Source organism: Artibeus jamaicensis, unplaced genomic scaffold (genome assembly GCF_021234435.1).
Source record: "Artibeus jamaicensis isolate MK-2021 breed Jamaican fruit bat unplaced genomic scaffold, CSHL_Jam_final scaffold_1964, whole genome shotgun sequence".
Taxonomy (NCBI): Eukaryota; Metazoa; Chordata; class Mammalia; order Chiroptera; family Phyllostomidae; genus Artibeus; species Artibeus jamaicensis.
Window position 1 is genome coordinate 25,965,852 of NW_026522030.1, and position 25,136 is coordinate 25,990,987.

General features: G+C 40.8%; 1 protein-coding gene and 1 long non-coding RNA gene across 2 annotated transcripts in view; one reads left to right on the forward strand and one right to left on the reverse strand.

The window, feature by feature from the left end:
- Positions 1–16,974, forward strand: part of SLC28A3 (solute carrier family 28 member 3) — a 63,384-nt gene extending 46,410 nt beyond the window's left edge. Inside the window, exons 9-18 of the mRNA XM_037158596.2 lie at positions 1,266–1,346; positions 2,636–2,716; positions 4,702–4,827; positions 6,482–6,612; positions 7,763–7,931; positions 8,310–8,507; positions 12,620–12,701; positions 13,963–14,061; positions 14,295–14,415; positions 15,174–16,974. Of these exons, the coding sequence (XP_037014491.2) occupies positions 1,266–1,346; positions 2,636–2,716; positions 4,702–4,827; positions 6,482–6,612; positions 7,763–7,931; positions 8,310–8,507; positions 12,620–12,701; positions 13,963–14,061; positions 14,295–14,415; positions 15,174–15,300 (1,215 nt within the window). The 3' untranslated portion in view covers positions 15,301–16,974. The remainder of the gene's footprint in view (positions 1–1,265; positions 1,347–2,635; positions 2,717–4,701; positions 4,828–6,481; positions 6,613–7,762; positions 7,932–8,309; positions 8,508–12,619; positions 12,702–13,962; positions 14,062–14,294; positions 14,416–15,173) is intronic.
- The window catches only part of LOC119059061 (uncharacterized), a 156,908-nt gene that overhangs the window by 27,438 nt on the left and 104,334 nt on the right, over positions 1–25,136 (reverse strand). The gene's annotated exons all lie outside the window — the stretch shown is intronic.

The window sequence follows — 25,136 nt, forward strand, 5'->3', positions numbered from 1 at the left end:
GGCCAACTGTTCATGGGGAATCTTTTTTTTTAATTGGTGATTTTTTAAACTGTTGTGTTCATGCTTTGGTGCTTGGATAACTAAGCCAGCTCTGAAAGGTCAAGTGTGTATAAATTGAGATTGAAATATGTTCGTATCATGAATTTAATTCATAACTGGAAAAAATAAAGTCACAAGGAAGAAGTGACTTGCTGCCTAGACTATCTGAGTGTCTTCAGAACGTGTCCCCTGGGGCAGCAGCCTCCATCCTTCCTGCCTAAGTGAATCCCTGTGGGAACATTGGAAGGATGAGCTCCTCCAGCTCCCTAAAGCTTTCAGAAAGGCCCTGCCTGCCCATTAGAGGCAATAAAAGCACATGAGTGAGCTCTCAATAATGCACAGGATGTCTTTTAATATACATTATTAATAGATTTTTCTAAATTAGATCTTGTACAAATTGTCTTCAGTCATTTTGTACAAGGGCTGCCTCTGGTGGCAGCCCTCCCTGGCCATGTAGCTGGAGAGCAGAGGGTCTGAAGGGGTGCAGTGGGGAAGGGGTGCGGAGGGCCACAGACCATAGCTGTGTGAGCTCTGCCAGCTAGAGGCTGCTCACTGTAGACACACAGGCTGCATGGAAGGTGCCCAAAGAGTATCAGGAAAATAGGATCTAGAAAAAGTCAACATTTGGTTAACACAGAAGTTAAGTAGTTTATCTAGTTTAATTATTTTAGTGATTCAAAAATCTATAAGTAAAAACATCATCAGTTTAAAAGCTAAATGAACGAGTGCTTACTCCCTAAGAGGCACCGTGTGTGAGCACTGACCATGCTGTATCTGATCTGGGCAGCCACCACAAATGAGAATCAAAGGTTGCTCACCCTGGTTACTCTGCTAACAAGCAGTGGTGCCCATGATGGCTTCATATCAGAACAAGAATATCTGCCAGAAGCCTTCTGTCTGTTGATCTAGTTATTAGAATTACCCCAAACCTTCATTCCTTCTCTGAGACACTAAAGTAAGAAGAGCTCATCACAGCAGAGAAAGTAATGTCAAGTTGCCTATGAAATTATACTCAAGTTTACCCAGAGCAAACTAGACTAAGAGACAGTCAGTGGGGAAGCTGCCTAATAAAACCATTTCTTAGTTCAAGGGGAGTTTCTAGTCTGTTATGTCTCAAAGGGGGATGCGTCAGAGGGAGGGGCTGAAAGGGGACTGATGTGAAACTTACTCATAGTACTGGGACCAGCATTAACCGGCCATCACTTTCATCACCACCCCACCGCCAGATCCTGCCCATCGTGGTTTTCTTCAGCACTGTAATGTCCATGCTCTACCACCTGGGACTGATGCAGTGGATCATTAGAAAGGTACTGGGACTGCAAGGGATCGGGTGATGGCTGTAGAGCTGCATTATTTCAGGGACCAAGTCTCACATACCTTTTATCCAGGTTTTTCCAAGTACTTTCCTCTTTGTACCAAGATCCACCACTGCCACCCCAGATATTAGACTGAAATGCCCAAAGTCCAACATGCTTCTATAGAGGGAATTTCATCTCAGGGACTTCTATTAGCAACTCCTTCTTTAAGCCAAAGACTTGACTTCCATAGGTCATCTGCCTGCCAAGGAAAGCTGTCTACCTGGTGCCTTACACAGAGTCACTCTGTGAGAGGAGGCCACAATGTGGGCGTTCCTGGTCTTTGATTCTCTTTTGCTAGAGAATCAAAGCAAAAAGGGGACAAGGGAACACTGGTTGTTTTTTTCCTTCTGGGGGAGTTTTATAAGCATATGAAAAATTTTTTAAGTATGGAAAGTTAATCTCATTCCCGCTGCCCCAGAAACACTCAGTCTTATACTCTATATGTTAGAGCAAAAAGCTGGGAAATTTGCGACCTAGTGTGAATGCACATGAGTGCGAGGTGTTACATACAGGGCCTGGGCACAGTCACAGTCCTCCTTTGATCCCTATAAGTAAACAAAATAGAGCAAGAAAGAGAGAATCAGAATGCCAGCAGAATTCAGAGTTCCCACAAGAATGCCAGGGCCCTTAATGATCTGATTGTCAATTTAAATATTCAGAATTACTGTGCTCATGTCTACACAGAAAGTGCAATTGGAAGTCTTCATCCTGCGGTGGGCCCCACAGGCTCTGGTTGGAAGGACCAGTACAAAAGTGGGACCATAAGCTATGCTCACTTAAGTAGAAAAGGCCAAATCTCAACTACATGGCACTACTTAATAGTTGCATGATCTTTGACAAAACAACTAAACTATTCTGTGCCTCAGTTTCCTCTTCTATAAAATGGGCATAATCATAAGGCCTCCTGCAAAGTGTTATTAAAAGGATCAAATGCATTACTCGGGCTTGACCCAGTGCTTGGAACACAGCATAGCCTGTATGATTGTTTATAATATTTCAACAGAAATTCATTTGTGTAATGTTCAAAATACCTATGGTAACAGAGACATACAACTCAGATGGGAGGATCTGATCAGCCTATTCTGTGGACTAGATATGATATACCCACGTGTAGCACCATCACTGCCTGTTGGCAATTGTTGAAGGTTGCAATGCTTTCCTCCTGTTAGAAGGCTTGTATCCCTACTTTGAAGTTTTGTGTATGTATACATAGTTATTCATTGACCTTTCCTGTTTAGGTTGGATGGATAATGCTAGTTACTATGGGATCATCTCCTGTTGAATCTGTAGTTGCTGCTGGCAATATATTCATTGGACAGGTATGTTGTAATATTAAAAACTAAAACAAAACATCTGCTCAAATGGATATTCTTCCCAGGAAGTGGAATTTAAAAATGGCTATGTTATTTCTTTTAGTATAAGTGTGTCAAAATAAGGAATGTTCCATACTGACAATGTCCAGGATTCCAAAGAAAGGAAAAAAAGTGAAAGCAAAAGAGAGAGAGACTGAAATTAAGACACTTTCCGAGAGTCTTGGTGCACTAATGCAGGACTTAAGTTCTTGAAAGTTATGGACAGGAAGAAAGATTGAATCACTTTATGAAAACATTGGACTTCTCATGTATAGATTCGCAATAAATCTTTTCTAAACTCATTGAACTGTTGAGGTTTCTGGCTCACCCTTCAGAGGCTAGCAGCTCGTCCACCTAAATGGAGTTCACTATTTATCTTGAAACTGCAAACACGCACAGGCAGCTTCACGTTCTGTAGTATAATGCTCATCGTAATGACAGAGTCTAAGAAAGGCTCTCGACCAACAACCATGCATCTGTATGAATACTCAAGCTCGTTCTCATTTTTCTGAACTGGCCAACAGTCTGTCTTTGCTGAACCTGAAGAAAAATGATGATGAACAAAAGCATTTTTATCTCCCTGACACATCACATGGATAAATGTTCTTTTGCCTAAAGTCCATTTAAGGAAAAAAAAAAAAGATGCCAAGTTTTATCTCTTAAAACAGCAGCATTCCTCAGAGGTTGATAAGTAAGAAATAGTAATGATCAGCCTTATAGTTCAGGATATGTAACTTCAGGAAGAATGGCACCATGCACCACAGAAACCAAGTATGAATGCTTGCTATCTTTGCTGCCCAAGGAAATTGGATCTGAAGCAAAAAAACAGGTCAGCCAGAAAAACTCATGGCCTCAAATCCTAAGCTCACAGCTGCACTAGGAAAGCCAGGCCTTCTTATTGGTAAGCCCAGCTTGCCAGCCTGGAGCATAGTCTTTAGTGAGGAGCCCATAATCTTTCCCTGGGAGTTGAAATGATTATAATTATAGTTATAAAATCTCTTAGAACTAATTAGGGCACCATCTTGAGTTGATTACTCCTACCTGTGGGGTAAGAGAACTCATGTACTGAGTTTCAATTTAGACCATCAATTGAAGCTCAACACATTCAATCTTATAGAACAATTAGAAATAATGAGGGAAAATTGTGAAATTGCACACATGCTTCTGTGGTGTTCAATGTGATACTTAATATGTTCAAACTACAGCTATTATTTATGGAGAACCCCATGCTGAGGAAGCCAGCCCTCCTTAATGGGACTCAAGCCTTTACAACTACATCCTCTCCATTCCTTTCCACCCAAGAGGAAGAGGGGGTCTTTGTCTCCATGTGAAAAGGGCCTGTAGGCCCCTGTCCTTGTTGTTGCTGCTAATTTTTTAGACTTGTGTCTCTATTTCCCTGGGGTTTCAACAAAGAGATTTAGGGTCTGTCAAATGAAGCTGGAAGATAGGAAGTCACAGAGGCTTGGGAATGACAATTCACAAGGCTAGGCCACTGGGTGAAGTTACTTGGCCAGTGATGTTCCCAACCTTAGAAAAGTGTAGGCAGTCATCCAAATCCAATCTTGGGCCGGGTGGAGAGCCTTATGTGCATTAGCCTTGCAAACTTTGCAAACCTAACACATGACTCTATACCATAAGTGCACTGATCTAGAGTTCAAGTGACCCAGACATCTATGGTGGGGGTCCTCAAACTTGAGCATGCATCACTACCACCTGGAGGGCTGGTTAAAACAGGTTGCTGGCCCCCCATAGGGGGTCCCTGCCCCCCATAGTTTCTGATTCGGTAAGCCTGAGGACTTGCATGTCTACGGAGTTCCCAGGTGATGCTGACAGAGCTGGTCTGAGGTCCACTCTTAGAAATATTGCATTTTGAGAATGGAAATTTCAGTAAATCATCATAAACTTTCAAAATTTAAAAGGGAACATTTAATCGGGTCACTCTTTGTTTCCAGTCGGAGTCTCCACTGCTGGTCCGGCCTTACTTACCATATGTCACCAAGTCTGAACTCCACGCAATTATGACAGCTGGGTTTGCCACCATTGCCGGAAGTGTGTTAGGCGCATACATCTCTTTCGGGGTAAGAATGAGGATTAATGTCTGAAAAATACAACCTCTTCTTTCTTTTCTATTACTGTATCCTTTTTTTCCCCTACTGCTACTGGACAAGGAGGCCAAAAGAGCGTCCTTTTTGCTGTATCGTTGATCACAGTTTCTTTGGCATTTGAATGGAGTGACATTTTGGTAGCTTCACTTTCATAGCCATGCCACCTAAGTGTGAATTATATCCAAACCATAACAGAACTGAAGTTATATTATGAGGTTACTTTAGCTGGAAATATAAATTTGATAAAAATAAATAAATAGAACTGTTACTGACATTAGTAAGGGCAACCTTGACTGGGTCTGCAAACGTGGGCCCATGGGCCAAATCTAAATCGCTCCCTTTTTTGGCAATTGACGTTTTATTGGAAACCAGCTACTTTCATTTGTTTCTCCATTGCAGCTTTTGTGCTACAGAGTTGAACAGTTGTGTCCTCTAAAGTCAAAAGTATTTTCTCCCTCACCCTTTATAGAAAATGCTGTTCAACCCCTGGCCTAGAGCAGTGGTTCTCAAACCTTACTGCACATTAGAATCACCTGGGAGCTTTTAGACGCCCTGGTGCCCAAGCTCGTAACCCAGAATAATTAAGCCAGAGTCTCATGCAATGAGACCAGGGCATAATATATATTTTTAAAAACTCCCCAGAGTTTTTGGGAGTGGATGGAGAGGAGGAAAGTGGTGGCGGGAAAATGGAGACAACTGTACTCGAACAATAAAAAGAAACAGAAAAAACACTCCCCAGATTCCAATGTACAGCCCAGAGTGAGAGCTGGTGGCCTGTGGTATCGGACTGGAGAATGTTGTGATACTCGTGCGTTTGCCCTGAGCACAGAGCTTACAAGCTGCACACAGATGCAACCACCAGTGAAGAAATGGGACAGCACAGTGGCACAGTGATTAGGAATTCTTCCAAGATAGGCATTTTTTATTCCAGTACTTCATCTGGGCCTCAGAAAGCCAATCAGTAAAAACAGGGCAGAAAAAAAGGGGTGAGGAGATTTCAGGAAGAGCAGATCCCCAGATGGGAGTAGGGAGAGAGGCGCTAAATCTAGAAATTCTGAAACTATAGCAGATGAGAATCCAGAAACAATAAGGGTGTTAGGGGGAGGGAAAGAGTTGAAGACAGGCAATGTGGAAAACAGAAATAGCTTACAGATTAAAGGGACTCTGGGTAAATTAATATAATGTAAAGACACGAACGATTTTAGGAGAGCAGAAGAAACGTGGAGAGGGGTGTGTTCATTCCTGCACCCCCCAGATGTCCCCTAAGTTGATGACATAATTAAGTGTGGATGTTAGGGACTATGTGAACATTCAAAAGGACAGCAAAGAGGTAGAAGAGTCTTCTCTGAAAGTTCCTACAGCACAAGAATAGTGTGCTCTTCCAAAACAGTCTAACTAGTTCTGTGCTTCTCCCCAAAGATGTGATTGATTAACCCAGATTTCTCCCTTGTTCCTCTGACTCTCAAGTCAATGCTGACTTGGCTAAGTGAGCTCTTCCAAGCCTCCAAAGAAACATTGTTTTCTGGCACAAAAGTGATTCCTGCCCATCTTTTCCCTTGTTAGTCATTCATTCTTAACACAGCAGAAAAGCACTACCTAATTTGGCATTTTTCCCCTGAAATTGCAGGTTTCATCCACCCACTTGTTAACAGCTTCAGTTATGTCAGCACCTGCATCACTGGCTGTTGCCAAACTCTTTTGGCCTGAGACAGAAACACCTAAAGTAACCCTCAAGAATGCCATGAAAATGGAAAATACGTAAGTGTTCACGTTCACTTATGGAAAATGGGTAAGGCAAACATGTTCATCTAGTTAATGATGACACAGGTCAGAGGGCGGAGTATAGCAAAAATGTGTTAATCAGCACAGTGAGTTATGGCGGTAAGCTGGACTTAATTTCCCAGCGACTATTCAGACTTCCCCCAGAAAAATCTTATTTCAACACTGAAGGAAAACCTTTCTGATTACCTTAATGTCAATACATTTCCTTGACTGGTAAATGTAGACATTTCACCTTGAATATAGTACAGTGTGCACTGAGGTTTGGTTTAAGACCACTGGAAAGTCATGGGATAACCATTTCTAGAAGTTTCTCACATAATAAGGACGAGATGGTGAGATAACTATCCTTCGCCCCTCATTGGTTCATTTTCTTTGGCTCTGCGCAAAAGAAAAAAGGGTAGGAAAGACGAAGGGATTTGGGATGGTCAGAAGTGTTTCATGAAATCACAGAATTAATCAACCAACATGTTTCTGGGTTCATCCCTTGTTTGTATGTAGGTAAAGTCCTAACCATGAGTGAAAAGCAGGTGGTCGGCTGTATATATAAAATATGGTGATTCCACTTATGAAGTTAGCAAATGCGCAAATCTATGTAACATATTATTTAGGGATTCAGACAAGCAGGGAAATTGAAAAGAAAGGGAATATAAGCACATTTTAAGGCAACCAGGCACTTTTGAGATTCAAGAGAAGAGGATGAGGCTAAGAAAGAGTGCTGAGGGGCACAGGCTGCGACTCAAAGGTGATGGTGACGTCCTGTTTCTGAAATGAGGTTATTCAGACCTTTCTTGAATTGTTCATTCTTATACTGTGGATAGTGTATAAGTATTCTCTGATAGCTATTTTTAATTAAATATAATATACTTTTCTTTTTCTAATTTTTCAATTATAAATGACCCCGTATTAAAAGAGTAGTACCTGTATAACAGATACCCGTCACCTACATTCAACAATTACAAATGCCAATCACTATTTCATAGAATTCCGGTGAGTATTTTGACTCAGGCAAGGGGCTGAGAGTTGATCTCTCCCTCCAGGTGACCTCTGAATTGTCCATTTCCATACATGTGGTATCCTTCTGCTGAAAACTCCTTGCTAATTCTAAGGTTGCTCTTTTTTGATAAAGTCAGTCAAGGAATCTCTTAGAAGCCGCAACACAGGGAGCCTCCTCATCCATCTCCCTGGTGGCGAACATCGCCGTGAATCTGATTGCCTTTATAGCCCTGCTGTCTTTTGTGAACTCAGCCCTGTCCTGGTTTGGAAACATGTTGGACTACCCACAACTGAGTTTCGAGGTATAATTCTACCATGTTTCTCCTCCATTTTACTTCTGCCTGTCTTTGATTCAAAATGAAATAGGTTTGTGAACAGCCTTCCCTAACGCACTCTCACCCAGTGTGCACACTGACTATGTAGCCCCCATCTTCCCACTTCCTTCTCTGTCCCTTATCACCCTCCTCCTCCCAATACTCAGTCATTCTCTCCTGACCCCTACCCAAGAATCCAGATTATTTCAAATGACCAATTCCAACCTTGATTCCATTAGGCAAGAGTGTGTGAAGGGATTTCTACACCTTTTAGAAATGCAGAAAGGGCAAGGACAGTCTTAGTGCAAGGATCAGACAGAAGCTAATCCCTACTCTAATAAAGTATCTATTTTTGCTTTTTTGTAGATAATATGCTCCTACATCTTTATGCCCTTCTCCTTCATGATGGGAGTGGACTGGCAGGACAGCTTTATGGTCGCCAAACTCTTAGGTTATAAGACATTCTTCAATGAATTTGTAGCTTATGAGCAACTCTCCAAAATGATCAATTTAAGGAAAGAGGCTGGACCCAAGTTTGTGAATGGTGTGCAGCAATATATATCGGTGAGTAAGTATTTTGATTGTCAGTACACGTTTTCATCACATACACACATTCGTCAGATAGTTACTGGTGTCTCCGCGAGTCAGGCAGCAGGATAGTCACGGGATACACCAGAGAACAAACCAGACCCAAATCCCTGGTCGCATAGAGCTCATAGTATACTTGGCACCTCATACTTTTCAGTTATGTTGAATTAATCAGTTTGTGTGTGTGTGTACACATGCACATACATAAAGAGAAACACAACTAATCCTTACCATTGTGGTGAGGATTACTTTTGAGCCCGAATGGGTCTCATAGTCTAATGACCATGCAGGCCTCTTCCTTCCAGCTTCAGCAATTTTATGAACTCTGAGAAACCACTTAAATGCAACATAGTGCCTGGACATCCTAAAGAAATAGTGAGACATAGTCGCCACTCCACTCTCCAAGTGGATGAGAGAAGAGCAAGTAAGGGTTTGTGGGTGAGCCTCTGAGACAAGCACCCCAAAACTATGACAGGACTTCAGATCACTAGACTGCAAGGAAATGCCCATGTCCACTTGCGCCTAGATGGGATAAGAGAGCACAGGTGAGGCCATTATTCAGTCTGTATTTGCAGTTGAGTCCCTGACTTTTACTTCTCTGAAGAACAGAATTGTCACACATGAATGCTCTCAGGGAAATGATGAACATTTCTGACCATTACTCATTGAAACAATCCAATTGGAATTAATGTCCTAGGTATGTGTTAGGCTTTAAAAGGAAGAGGGAGGAAAACCATGCTGCCCAAGGTTCTAATGGAGACCGACTGCCCACCTCTGAACACTACCATCTCTCCCAGCCTCCCAAAGACCAAACATGCAAATTTACTGCCACATATTACACACATGTAACAGCAAACTCCAGGAGAGTACTGATTTGTATTTTATGGTCAGGGGCTGATATGAGCAGTGGTTCTCTAGGTCTCCTCTTCTCAAATGTTCATTCTTCAACTGACAGCACAGTGGAGTTTGGCCCAATATCCTCATTGTTTAGATGCCACCACTAACCAGCTAGCTTCCCTGCCAAAAGTAAAAAATAGCCTAGATTAAGTGAAATGTTTTTCATCCCCAGCTGCTGGCTGCCAGGAGAAAGTGGTTTTGTTAATGGGCAGAGTACACTCCCAGTTCTGGTGATGCAAAGCAGGTTTTGTGAACAGGCTATTAAGAGGATGGAGAAAAGAACAGTAGGGCTGATTTGGGTTGGGGATGAGCCAACCAGAGGCAGGTGCACAGAAGACATTTGGAACTATGAGCTCAATGTCTTCTATAAGTGTTTTGTCATAATGGGAAAAGCATTTTTTTTATTTTTCCGATCTCATTTCCAATCAACAAAATGGGAATGAGTCCCCGCAATTTCTTGTTTACCAACTAAGAAGTGGTGAGAGTGGCCCAACGGTCTCCTAGGAAGGGTACCATGTAACTGCAGTGTACAATCTGGGTTCATGAGGCAAAAACCCAATGTAATGCATGGAATTATGCCTACTGCTGACCTCTTTTTAAGAGGTCAGAACATGTATGTAGCACCCATATACCTAGAATGAGCTCTTGACTGCTCCACCATGTTCTCTTCCTTAACCATAATACCATGCATGTTTGTTTACATGTAGTACATACCATGGTACAGAACTCAAAAGCACTAACAGATGTAGAGGGAAAAGTAAGTTATCCTCCCTATCCCCATCCCCTCTCTCTATAGCTTCTCTATTAGCCTCTCCATTCTTAACCTTGTTGATTGCACTTAATGACATATTTCAGATGCCTTTCAATATCAATATCTGTGTCATAGTAGTCTATTGTACAAGCACACCATAATTCATCTTAACCAGTTCCTTGCTGATGAACATTATGACCAATTTTTTGCTGTCAGAAGCAGTGCTACAGTGACTGTCCTTATTCCTACGGCATCACTGCTCATGTGCAAGAAGAGCCATAGGACCTATTCTCAATTTTCAAATACAGTGCAGTTCATTCCGTCATGTAATCTTGCACATTGATGGGAAAAGGCAAAGGGTAATCATCCCAGCCTCCTTTTCCTCTAATTATAAAGTCCTTCATGGCCACATCTGTGTATCTCCTCCACATAATTCCCCAGAAAGGGGAAAGAGGACTCTCAAGTGCTTGATGTCATCTCCCTCCCCATGGTCTCTTAATAGACTTGCCTGTTTCTGAAGCTGGTCCACTAAATGAAAAGCAGTAGAGAAAGCACAGGATGAGAATGAGCTTTTCCAGAAACATTGGGCTGCTGAAATACTTGACATATTTTTTTCCTGCCTGCTATATACACACTGATTGAAAGTCAACAAAGGAGTTCTCAGAAACCATGAAAATGAGGAAGGGCCTTATAATCAACAAAAACTTACCATGACCACTTGAGCCTTAAATGTGAGCTTTTACAAAAATCCAGTCAAAGAAAACAGAAAAAAAAAAGGCACCCGTACTTTGAATGTAGCAATGGCATGGTTTGTTCTGTGAACCAATTCATAGATTATTCAGGATTTTGGAAAAGAATATTATTACCTCAGTTGTGTGGGTGCATTTAACAGACTGGGTGTGCCTCTGGTGAACAGCCAAGTCCACTGAATTTTCTGAGCCTCCTATAATCAGTCCCTCAGCCTGAGAATCACTGGGCCTGAGCAGCACCTCCTCACTACCTGAATAGAGGCAGAAGGCCACGTTCATGGTTGTACAAATTCACCTTCCATCACCTCACTGCCCTGTGAGGACTGAATTTTCCCACTGCCAAGTGGGCACCTAACACTCCCGTGGGACAGTCAGAGCTGAGGAACAAAGACAAGCTCACATCGCAGCCATGCTGAAAGGACCTCCCGTGGTAGCTGTAAGCTTCTTTTTTACTCTATAACTTGTTTTAATGTATATTCTTTTTACCAAAATATACTTTGCAGACAAAAAAAGGGCCTTTCTTCAGTGTACATGAGTTTTGACAAATGTGTCACCTGTGTGACCATGACCACGTTGATACAGAACATTTCCTTCACACCTAGAAAATTTCACTTGCGCCCCATCGCAGGCAACAGCCCTCCTCCCCAGTCCCAGGAAGCCAATGGTTTTTCTTTCACTATAGATTACTTTTGTTTATTCTAACATGTCATATCAATGCATTACTTAGCATTCATGTTGTTGCATATACTAGTTATTTTCCTTCTTTATTGCAGAATAGTATTCTCTTTTATGGATTTGCACAATTTGTTTGTCCATTTGCCTGTTGAAGGACATTTCGGTTGTTTCCAGCTTGGGGCTACTGTGAATAAATACTCATGTATAATTTTCTTGTGGGTATATGTATTTATTTATTCTGGGAAAATTCCTAGAAGAGGGATTGCTGGGTCATACATGCAGTGTATGTTAACTTGATAAGAAACTGCCAAGTATGTTGGTATTTTACAAACAGGCTAAGTCAGCTTAGGTTCCCACCAACAATGTACGAGAGTTCCAATTGCTCCAGACCCTCGCCAGTGCTTGCTAATGTCTGTCTTTTTTAGCCATTTAAATGGATGTGTAGTGATATCTCATTGTTTTTATTTGCATATCCCGGTGAGTAATGATGTCAAACAGCCTCCCAATGTGCTTATTGGCCATTTACGTATCTTTTATGAAATCTCTTTATCTGTTTTAATTGGGTGCTTGTCTTCTTACCAATGAGTTATTCTAGTTCTTCGTACATCTCGAATAAGTTCTTTGTCAAATAAATGTCATATAAATCTTTTCTGGGACCAATTTGTATCTTCAGCAGCTAGCACAGGGCCTGGCACATTATAACAGGTGACAAGGTCGTATTGAATGTTTGAAGTTGCCATTGAGCCCAAAGGAGCAACCTGTAGAGAGACCAAGACAACCAGCTCCAAGTCCTTTGTAGAGCATCTCTGAATCCACACAGCCCCTTTCCCTCCCTCAAAATTCAGGGGGAGTTGGGAAAAAAAGCCTAGAAAGCAACAAGTCTTGGACACCATGCACTGTACATTTACATGTCAATACTGTTTCTGTAGTAACAATAAGAGGCCTGGTTAGGATGTCAAATTTATAAGCTGGGTCACACCATGTATATACATTTGTGTGTTTATTTTTGTTTACAGATTCGCTCAGAGACAATTGCCACGTATGCTCTCTGTGGCTTTGCTAATATCAGTTCCCTAGGAATAGTGATTGGCGCACTCAGTAAGTGGAAAGGATATTCTTCAACACCAGATGTGATGTTGTCCATTTTGATCTCCATCTTGCTCTGTAACATTATTCCCGTCAGCAGGGGAAAATGCCCTGCAAGAACAATAAATGCTTTGGGGTCTACTTTTTGTCCCTGCTCTGCAATGCATTAGGTTGGCCAAAAAGTCTGTTTAGTTCTTTCAATAAAATAAATAACACGTTTTTCATGTTCACCAGTAACTTTATTGGTTTGAATATTTTTAGTATGCTGGCTAGTTCCCATATGGTATAACCTTGATTGTTCTCAATTAATGTCTTGATTTGATCACTATCCACTTCAACTGGTCTACCCAAACGTGGAGAATCATCCAACAAGAAATTTACAGCGCAAAACCTCACAAACCACTTTTGACATGTTCTATCAGTCACGGCACCTTCTCCACATACTGCACAAATCTTTTTTGCACTTCAGCTGAGTTTTTACCTTTCTTGAAATAATCAAGCATACTATACCAAAAATGTTGCTTATTTTCTTCCATCTTCAATATTAAAATGGCTATACAAAAATTTACCAATTTTGATAAGAGGTTTTTTTTAAATGTGTGCTGATTTGACAGCTGTCACAATACAATCTAACAAAGGAGTTAAAGACAACTAAGCACTACTAGAGCCATCATACAGGGGAAAAAACCAAACTTTTTGGCCAACCCAAAAGTTTCCCTATATATATACCAAAGCAACCTGAGCATGAATTTGCTCCAATGCACAGGTGCTTTTCTACCCAGAGATCACACCTATGTTTCATTTTGCATGCCAGTTCCCAGGGATTTATAATGGCTCCCTGGAGAAGGATTCTGAGGTTCAGTGGGAAAATGCTGATATTAAATTGTGTGTCTGCCATGGGCATAGAAGTAGATGCTGATGAATGGGCTACAAATATTTGGAATCCATTCTTGCCACACCATTTGTCTTGCCATGCCCCCAATATACCCAGGAGCCTTCTGGATGAAACTGGGGACTTTTTTCTTTGGACAAACTTCTTCCCTTCCTTACACATCAGAGAACTTCTCCAGATGTGGAGCTCATCACTAAGCTCTTAGATCTTGAATTAAAATCCTCACTTAAAAAAAAAAAAAAAGATTCCTACTAAGCTTTTTTTTTTTAAGTTAGTTAACTTGACTCCCCAGCCCCAGAATAATTCTCAGAGGTTGAGAGTTTGGAATTCTAATCAATAACCTTGACATTAACCTCTCATGCTTGCTTTCCTGTTTCCCAGCATCCATGGCTCCTTCCAGAAAGAGTGACATCATCTCAGGGGCAGTGAGAGCTCTGATTTCAGGGACCGTAGCCTGCTTCCTGACAGCCTGCATCGCAGGTAACGCATCCCCTCCTTTGCATCCTGTCTCCCTCACAGGAAGGCAGCTTTCAGGGGCAGTTCCTCCCACGTGCATACCCAGCATCTGCTGCTACAGAAAGCTGAGAGGCAGTGCTGCCTTCAAGCATGTTGTAAAGTGAAATGTGTGAAGCATGCTGGTGAAGCTAAGAACAGAGGAGAGTTCAGGGACTTCAGTAATTAATGTACTGAAAGGCATTCTGTTCCACTCCCAGGCATTCTCTCTGGCACTCCTGTGGATGTCAACTGCCATCACATTTTAGAGAATGTCTTCAACTCCAGTTTACCTAGAAACACCATTGATGTAGTATCTTGTTGCCAGAGTCTACTGAACAGGTACTGTATTCTTGATTATAATTTTTTTATATCCATTGAAGACCCCATCCACTTGTTTTTATAACTTTATAAATCTTCATTTAAATGTAAGAATGTGTGTGGCAATTCTTTGGCTCTTCTCAGCTAGGACTGGGAACCATATACTAGCCAGTGCTGCTCAAGCATTTTATATGCCCCCAGCTGTGTTCTAGGCACTGTGTATGAATTAGCTCACTTGAACTTTGAAGCCACTGTTTAAGTTAGGCACTCTTGGTTGGTTAAGCATTGGACAGAATCAGGGCTTGGAGAAGCTGTCACTTACTTAAGCAGAATGAGTACGTGCACGATCAAGACAGGAGGACCCAAGAAAAATTGGTCTTTCTGCTACAGAACCCATGCCCTTAACTAATACCCAAGTATTAATTACTAGATACTGCCTCCCTTTGAAGATCAAGCAATGCAGGGTGTCCTGACAACATGGTCCTGGGCAGAATGGATGAGGGGACACCAGTGACCCAAGCCAGCCATCCCCACCCTATATAGTTTCTATTTACAAGATTAATGTGCTCACCCATCTGTCCTTTTTAATATGCAAGTGTTCTACAAGGATTGATTTGATCCTTTCTTTGTTTATTCTGGAGGAAATACGAGAAGTCCTTGAGGCCATATAGGAATTAAGATTCAAAGTTAATTCTCTGGGGCCTCTGTTCTCACTTCTGTATATCTATTCTTTTTGTCTTCTAAGGCTCAACTAACTGTCTCATTCCACTTTCCATTAGCACTGTTGCCAATGGCCCTGGCAGGGTCATCCCAGGAGGAAACCACAGCCTGTATTCTCTGAAGAACTGCTGCCAATTGTTGAGTCCATCAACACTGAACTGCAGTTGGATCCCTAATGCATTTTGAGTTCAGTCACTTCTCCAACAGAATTCTAAGCACAGGTGCTGAATTTTCTACTTCGGAGCGAAAATAAAAACTATTCTTACTTCTATCACAGAATCAGTGTTAAGTGGAAAGAAGAAAAACAGGAGTGAACCCTTTGACTCTACAGCATCTTCCTTCAGATCTACAAAATCTTCCCTTCCCCAGCCCCTTCAGCACTGAGAATTTCTATGGCATCCTGAAGTAACATGTTGACTCCAGTCCCAAAAATGTAGAATTTCAGGACATTTAACCAAAATACAGGTATCAATGACAGCTCACAAAAATTGTGCTATGACTCAGCCACACCACTTGGTTCAAGTCTCAAAGTAGTCCAGAGTGGCTTGGTTTAAAAACATCTCAGCAACTCAGGTGAGATCATTTTGCATTCACCCTGGCTGAACTGAAATAGCCTGAACATGAATCTCACATGGAGGAGGACCAATCATGAGTCACCTACTCATTGCTTGCCCTGAGGAAGTCTTGCAGAAATCAAGTGTCCTTCAGGGGAGCACTTAGACCGTTCTAAAACTAAGTTAAATTCCATGTGTTTAGGGGATTATATCAGTAAGTTTAAGCTAAACTGGTCTGCAGTAACAAATAAGCCAAAAATCTTGGTGGCTTACAACTTTGTTTTAATTCACATAAGTTTATTGGGGTCAATTCTGGCTGTACTCTATGTTGTTTTCATTTCCAAGACCCTGGCTAGAGGAGCAGGCCCTATGTGGGGAATGTTGGTCTTATGAGAAAAAGAAGAAGAAAGGTGGGGACCACATGATGGCTCTTCAAATTTCTGCTGGGAAGTGACACCTTCCACTTTTACTACAGTCTATTATCCAGAACTAATCACAGGACAAACTTGATGAAAATGGCCATAAGTGAATTATCCTGTCATAGGGAGAGATAGTGAATATTTTTAAGAAATAATATGATAGACCACATGGGTGCATAATATACACGACTCCCTTCAAAGAGTCAACCTGTTATAGGGAATAACTGTAAGCTCATTCACATGCAAATTTAGTTACATTCTTAGTAACAGGACTGGAAAATGATACTACACTTCAGTCAAAAAAAACCACAAAAGGATCATTTGAGGAAGAAATGTAAGTCCTGGCTGAGATCTGAAAACATTCTACTGACCAGTAAATCATCAGCATCAAACGTGCTTCTTCAATGGGTTCTAAGACTTCTGTCTGAGAAGAAAGTTCCAGAGACAATGATGGGTGCTCTTTAATGAAGTGCTTATTACTAATGGTCTTCATACCATAAAGACCACTTTATGTGAGAAAATACAAACACTAATGATTGAATTCACACACACATACACACACACACAAAAGAATGTGAAAAAGGTTTTGAAATACCTTCAGTGATTTATGTTTCCTTTTTGTTCATGTACAAGAGTAAGTTTTTAAAATCTGTGTATAAATAGTTGACTTTCTTTTGTACTGTTGTGGTGGTGATGGTGGTGATGAAGGAGCAATCTAAATGTCCAAAGAACTCTTTATGTCTAAAGTAGAACATACCAGGATATTTCTAATTATTGATCTTTGTATCACATTTTTCTTGGAATTCAATGTGCCCTTTTTATATATAGAATTTCTTTTATGAAAACATAAAACATATAAAATAAAACATATATTTCATTTCCCTCTATTCTTATGTTCTGGTGTCAGCCTTCATAAAAGCCTTTGGCTTAGTGTGTCAGGGAGGCCAATTATTCGTGTTTTGATTCTCCTTTGTCTGCTGTCATTATTATATTTCTCTCCTTTTTTTTCTCTTTTTAATTCTTTGCATTTTTCTGTTCTGTTAAGAATCTCTTCCTAAGAGAATCTCTTTGTAGTTTCTAATGTGCCTCTCTGACAAACTAATTTTCATAGTCTGTTACCATTACTATTCCTTGGATGCTTGGAGCTCTTAGCCCTTCTCTGAGCTCTTTTATAAAATTATTATTTCAAGAAAAACAATTACTGCCCTGTTTTTTGAAACTATATTTTATTTATTATGCTATTACAGTTGTCCCATTCCCACCCTTTATTTTCCTCCACCCTGCATACCCCCTCCCACCCACATTCCTCCCCTTTAGTTCATATCCATGGGTCATATATATAAGTTCGTTGGCTTCTACATTTCTTATACTATTCTTAACTTCCCCCTGTCCAATTTTATACCTACCATTTATGCTACTTATTTTCTGTACCTTTTCCTCTTCCTTCCCCCTCCCACTCCCCTGTTGCTAACCCTCCATGTGATCTCCTTTTCTGTGGTTCTGTTCTCGTTCTAGTTGTTTGCTTAGTTTGCTTTTATTTTAGGTGTGGTTTTTAATAACTGAGTTTGCTGTCTTTTTACTGTTCATGCTTTTATCCTCTTTTTCTTAGATAAGTCCCTTTAACATTTCATAGAATAAGAGCTTGGTGATGATGAACTCCTTGAACTTGACCTTACCTGGGAAGCACTTTACCTGCCCTTCCATTTTAAATGAAAGCTTTGCTGGATAGAACAATCTTGGATGTAGGTCCTTGCCTTTCATGACTTGAAGTACTTCTTTCCAGCTCCCTCTTGCCTATAAGGTTTCTTTTGAGAAATCTGCTAACAGTCTGATGGGAACTCCTTTGTAGGTGACTGTCCCCTTAGCTCTTGCTGCTTCTAGGATTCTCTCCTTCATTTTAATCTTGGCTAATGTAATGATGATGTGCCTTGGTGTGTTCCTTCTTGGGTCCAAGTTCTTTGGGACTCTCTGAGCTTCCTGGACTTCCTGGAAGTCTATTTCCTTTGCCAGATTGGGGAAGTTCTCCTCCATCATGTTTTCCAATAAATTTTTAATTTCACGCTCTTCCTCTTTTCCTTCTGGTACCCCTATGATTGGGGTACCAATTCTGGAGGCTCCTAAGCATCTCCTCATTTTTTTTTTTTTTGAATTCTTGTTCCTTCATTCTGTTCTGTTGAATGTTTATTTCTTCCTTCTGGTCCAAACCATTGATTTGAGTCCCAGTTTCCCTCCTGTAACTGTTGGTTTCCTGTTTTACTTAGCAATATTACTTAGCACTGCCCTGTTTTTTTACTTGGCAGTGCCCTGTTTTTTGTTAATCATTTTTTCTCTTTCAAATTGTAAAAAGTAATACCAGTTTGTCATTTAAAAATGATGATGTTACAGATGCTTCTCAATCTATGATGGAATTACATTACAGAAAACTCATCCTAAGTTGAAAATATCAAGTCAAAATGCATTTAATACACCTACCTACCAATCACCATAGCATAGCTTAGCCTACCTTAACTGTTCTCAGAACACATACGTTAACCTACCGCTGAAACTCAGGAGTAACTGCCTTCCCCTTCTCACCATAGCAGGAGACTCGGATGGGCATTTTGTAGATATTATGGATGCAAAAACAAAAAAAAAACACAGTAACTAAAAATGCTGGCAACACAGTGCATAGTAAATATCAGTTGTTTACCCTTGAGATCCCGTGGCTAACCACAAGCTAAAACTCACTGTTACTGCCCAGTATCAAGAGAGAGTATCTTACCACATACCACTAGCCCGGGAAAAAAAAATTCAAAATTTGAAGTACAGTTTCTACTGAATGTATATCACTTTCACACCATTGTAAAGTTAAAAAATTGTAAGTTTGGAACTATCTGTATAGACACACACACAACCCTTCCTCCTCACCCTGTTGATCCCACCTCTTTCCAGTGCCACACCCCTAAGATTAATATTGCTTACTGACTGGCATATGCACCTTACTGCAAACATATAAGAATGTGGGAGATTAGTTGTTTCTATATAAACAGACTGAGTCTATTTACATATTACCTTTAATTTCTTCTTTTTGTAAGATTTTATTTATTTATCTTTAGAGGGGAAGGGAAGGAGAGAGGGAGAGAAATATCAATGTATGGTTGCCTCTCACGCATCCCCTGCTGGGAACTGACCTGCAAACAGGCATGTGCCCTGACTGGGAATCGAACCTCGATCCTTTAGTTTATAGGCCTGCGCTCAATCCACTGAGGTATACCAGACAGGGCTTACCTTTAATTTCTTTTCACTTGACAATATACCTTAGAAATGCCTATAAGTCATTATGTATATAGTTCCAGTTCTATCCTTTTCTTTCTGCTAGTGTGTGTGTGTGTGTGTGTGTGTGTGTGTGTGTGTGTGTGTGCAATTCTACATAAATGAGATAAAATACTGCAGGCTCTCAGTGAAATCACTGGTACATGATGAAGCCTTCACTCTTCTTGAGCAAACATAGAAGCTGAAGGACTGTCCTCCCCACCTGTCCCTACCCCCAGTTTACCCTCCACACACCCACCCATAGTCTTCTAAGATGGTGTGTCTATGTGTTCCCTAGTGTTTTCTCAGTTGTCTGAGGTCACTGAGTGCTTATAGCATGCTACTGTCAGTTGAGGCACCCTGCCCTTGTTTTAAGCCAAAGCTGTGACACCTATTTTACAGAGTTCTGCACTGTGTCTAGTCTGCCCATGAAATCGAAGCCCCCAGCCTTCTCTCTGAGTCTGTGTTCACATGGGTACAGTTTTCACTAATCTAAATGCCTTTTCTCAAACAGTTATGAGTCCAGATATGAATGTCTCTTAATTTCAATGAAGATGGAAGTTTACTGCTTATTATTCTCCTTGTTGTTTTTCCATTGGTTTGCAAAAGGGGAGAGGGCAGAAATGGCATTTCTTTTCCCAATGCAGAAACTATGGTCATAAAAAATTCTCTGACCCTACAGAAGTCTTAGTCAAGAATAAATTGGAGTTGTGGACTACAGAAAATTGTCTCTGATCCTGCCCCCTCACCTACCATTGATAAAATCAGCCCATCCAAGCAGTTAGAGCTGAGTGGCAAGGTCTCTGTAACTACACAGATTACTAACACTCATTCATTTTGCAAATGCTCCCAACTAATTGCTTTTATATTTCAGTAGTTTAATTAGGCTGGTCAGCCACTGTGAAGGGCTTAAGATATGCATTTTCCCAGTGAAGCTGACTTCTAATTACAGATCAATTCCAAAATCAGTCATCTTTTATTTTTTTATGAAATTATATCTTATGTATGAGTAACAGCTTATTATTGATGAAGCACTCTTTCATGTGTCAAAAGTCACTCACTGATGGCATATACACTGTTATTTAATGTATAGAATCTGTAAATGCCAACATTTATACTGGCCGAGTGGGGAAACTAGTGTCTTCCCAAGTGGCATTTTCATCTCACTTTTGTCCTAAGATTGTCTTAAGCAGCAGCCCAGCCTGCCCAGCCCAAGGTGGGCAGTGGGGGAAAGGGAAGAGCTGGCATTCTAAACATGCTTTTATTTTAAAGAAGGTATTGAAGGACACCCTGTGTCAGGAAGGATTACTATCCTGAATGTTCTGAAGTTGGGGCCTGGGTGGGGGGGGCAATCATTCATTGTTTAAACAGGCAGGAGCACAGGATTTGAGGAAGAGAAGGCTGGTACAGGCATATCACATGCTAATGAACCACACAGTCTTGAGAATAATTACTTTTTATAACTCATTACTTAATTTATGAAAAAATTTGTTTTAAGCTTAAGCAAGAAGAAAACTATACACTTACCAATTCTTTTTCTAGGTCTAAAAACAACACAAGCTTATGATAACACTCGTTTTACTTTATACTACAAAGCAATGTGGCTGCCCTTGGGTAGAGAGTACCTCCAACTCACTCTACATCAGTGAGGTAGTCAGAGGGGCTACTCGGCGTTTTCATTCTAAAAGACTCTGGAAGAGAAATAATGAATCCGCACCAAGTCAGGCCCCCATACCCATTGTACCTTTTGTACAATGGGATGGCAGTGACTGATACTGAGGAGGATGTAGCCTGTAGACATGCAACAGAGAAAAGCATTGAAATGACAACCTGATTCAATCTAGTCCTCTGGCAACTGACAACCAACCACTTTACTGTGAAAAACCAGGATTAGAATAAAATTTAGGTCTTGCAAGCCACATTAACAGGTAGAAATTATCCCTATACCTTTCATGTACCGGCATGCTTCTCATAACATTCATAAAATAAGAGGATTGTAGAACCCAAGGTCACTCAGAAATGCTTCAACTCCTCTCACCCCCAGCTCCCCACCCTCAGTCACACAGAGGCACCGGACCCAGTGGGGCAGTATTCCCGGGTCTAATCTAAATCCTTTTAACTGCAGAGTGCTTACCTCATTCTTTAGTTGTTTGCCCACATGTTTGACCACTAAGCTACTAATTCCTGCATATCTACAGTACCTACTATCTGGCATCTAGAAAACATTTGGTAAATGTTTATTCAATAAATGAAATGAACAAATGAATGGATGTATAGATGGATGAATATTGCAAAATGGCTAACCTTTGCATAAGCAGAAAACAGGGAATTGGATCACTTAAAAACTTTTTCAAATCTCATCAAGAATGCATACTAATAAAAATTACAAATGACATGCAAGTATATAATTGAGAAATTGGAAATTTCCTCCCACCTCTATCTCATTCCCTCCTAAACTGGTCCAGTCAACACTTTGGTGTCTATGTATGATAAAGAGTACAATATAGGATAACTATCAAGTGTTGAGGAAAAGCCCCAAAAGTCCAAATTCAGGATCGATTTCAAAGAACTGACATGTAGCCTATTCAAATTCCTAAGAGCTTTAATAGGAGAAACCAGCAAACACAGGCAAAGCAGCTGTGGCTCCAAGTGGTCATGGCCAGGAAGACCCTCCCAGGACAGGTCCCTTTTCTGTAGGGAGTTAACAGTAAAACCATATGGTGGGCAGTCGCACAGCCCACCAGAAAAAAACAATGCATTTATAAGTTAATAGATAATATCAGGCAGTTATCACACTCTATACCTTCTTCCTGGGGGCATGACGTTTATCTTTGGGTGCATTCCAGGTTTTCTGGGTAGTGAGCCAAGCCTGAGGCTACAGAAAGTTAAACAGTCACAGAGGGTTAAACAAAGAGGCCATCATTTCCTAGAGGCTTTTACTGCTGGAGCCATATTGCATCTCTAAGTGAGTCTCCCTACAGTGAGCCTTCTTTCAAGCCAAATGCCTGAATCACTTTTGCCTTCCATCTCTTGGCGATGCCAAGCACATAATTTTGCTTGTCTTACATTAACTGCGTTGTATAGCATTTAGCAAACAAAGTTCAGGAGACTGGCCTTCCCGTTAATCTGCAAGGCCAGTCTACAATTTGGTAGTGTTGTCTTCATCAAAGCTGAATGGAGTCATTAAAAGCATCCCAATACCCAAAATAAATAAGTATATTTAAAGTAACCAGATTCCTTCTGCTTAAATGAGCCATTGTTCTGCTATCACATTTGGAAAAGCTCTTTGGGGAAATGGGAAACAACAAGCCAGTTGCTACTTTAGCAGCTAAGACTTAAGCTCTGGAGTTTCACTACCAGTGTTCAAATCCTGGTCCCAGACACTAACTGCATTACCTTCAATATTCACGTACATTCTCTGCCTCAATTCCCCATCTGTGAAATGCAAATACACATATCTCCTCTCCCATGTTGTTGTGAGAACTAGGTAAGTTAAGTCATGTAGAGCGTTTAGAAGAATGCCTCACCGAGAAAGGCTATGTAGTACACTTTTCTTCATTGAGGTATAATTTATACAGCAACTGCACAGATTTTAAGGGTGTGATTTGATGGGTTGTGACAAATGTGTATACCCATACATGTGACTATCGCCCCAGTCGAGGTGGAGCACGTGTCCCTCATTACAGAAAGTTCCCTGGTGCCCCTTCCCGCTCAGTCTCCCGGCCTGTCCTCCCAGCTTAGCCAGACTGATTTTCTTTCTCCCCAGAGATTGGTTCTGATATGTTCTCATAAAACTTCATGTCAATAAAGTTCTATGCTCTTTAGTTCAATACAGCACATGCTCTTCTGGCCTTTTCTTTTCTCATTCGGCATAGCGCGTTTAAGTTTTATCCAGTAGGCCTTTCTGTTTTTATTGCTAAATATTACTCTATTGTATGAATTTATCACCATTTATGTATCCATTCTACTTGTGTTAAACATTTAGAATGTTATTTCCAATTTTTGTAGCATATATTTTTTGAAAGAAACTTCTATTTACTGCACATTGCTTAGGTGTTTCAGAGTATTTTAATATTAGGAAATGTGAACTGGAAGGTGAAGAAGGTGTGGTTTGCCCACATGAGAGTTTGCTCCTTCATGCCCCTTCTCTCCCTCATGATCTTGCTGAATCTCTTTACATACATGTTGTTTTTCACGGGTATTTTCAAGATTGTTGGCTTCAGGCCACAGGTCAGTGATAACTGGGAAGCTAGAGAAAAACAGGGAAGCTAGAGTACCATGAGGTCACTCTGGATGGAAATAATGTTGATTAGTCTGTCCTACATACTGCATAATGGCACTTTCACTGTAGTGTGTTTTGAGAAAATTCAATTGACTTTTCCAAGTTTCCAATAAATCTACTTTATACTAGCATTGGATGTCATAGGGCTATAGTGCAGAAACATGAATTTTAAAAAATATGAGAAAGGCAAGAAAACACTTTGTAGTTTAAGAGTATTGTGGGAAAGTCTGGCATGCATGGAAGGTGAGCTCTGGTCCCACCACAACAGATTTTACCTCCAGCAGCTTGCACAACACAGAAGCATTCAGCAAGCTGAAAATTTTGTTATTTAGGAGCTATAAAAAATGTAATCTCATTTATGGAAAAGATTGACCAATTCTTAAAAGTTCTCTTTCAAATAAAGGTTAATTCTCATTAGAACTCGCCTATCCAAATTTAACCTGACTATTCTAAGAGGGACAACACAACAACTGAGAATTGTTCACTCTCTTTGAGTGAATAATTCATCTATTCATTTACGTCTGGCCTTGGAGAACAGGTTATCCAGAAAATATGGGTTTCTGCATCTATTTAAACCAAATTAAACCAAACAGAATGAAACAATATGATCTTGGGGGCTCAGGAGAGGTCCTTCTGTCAGTGCACTTGATTATTATTTCCATAGCGACAGACTGGAATTCTCAGACACCGTGTGCAGCTGCTCACAGGAGGATACAGCTGGACACCGAAGAAAAATTTTCCTCAAAAGTTACTGAAGTATTCAGAAAGAATTCAATCAAAATCTCATCTAAAATTGGTAGGGGAATGGTCTTCTCGATGACCTGAAGGTAACATGAAATTCTTAAATGCTCTGTCCTCTATGTCACCTGCAATACCAGGAATATCCTTGAGGGGAATTTAATTCAGATTTAGAGGAATTCACAAGTGCCTCTGCTCAGGTTGGTAACACAGTCATCTGGTGTCCAGACATCAGCAGTGAGGAACAGGGCAGAAGTCCATATAGGTCCCCCAGCCACTGGCCACAGCCCACATGGCCCTGGGAGGACAAGGCAGAAACTGGGGTTCTAGAGGTGGTTCCCTGTGTTAGGCCACTGTGACTGGACTGGGAAGGAGCCCAGAGGCATTTCTGTCTCTACCCCTTCTCATAATGGCTTTTATAAGATGCATCACTGCAAAAGTAACTAATCATTTGTTGTAGAAACTAAGAACTTTACCTGTACCCTATCACAAAAAAATACCCAGTACTAATAACCTGCGATGTATAGCTATTCAGTGGGTGTGTATGACTAACAGTGTTCTGATATATTTTGAAGCCAGCCTTCCCCTCAACTTAATACATCACAAACACTTTTTCATGTTGTTTAATATCTTCTACACTTTTTCTTTTTAGATTTTATTTATTTATTTTTCAGAAAGAGAGGGAGAAAAACATCAATAGGTTGCCCCTTGCACGCCCCCAACTAGGGACCTGGCCTG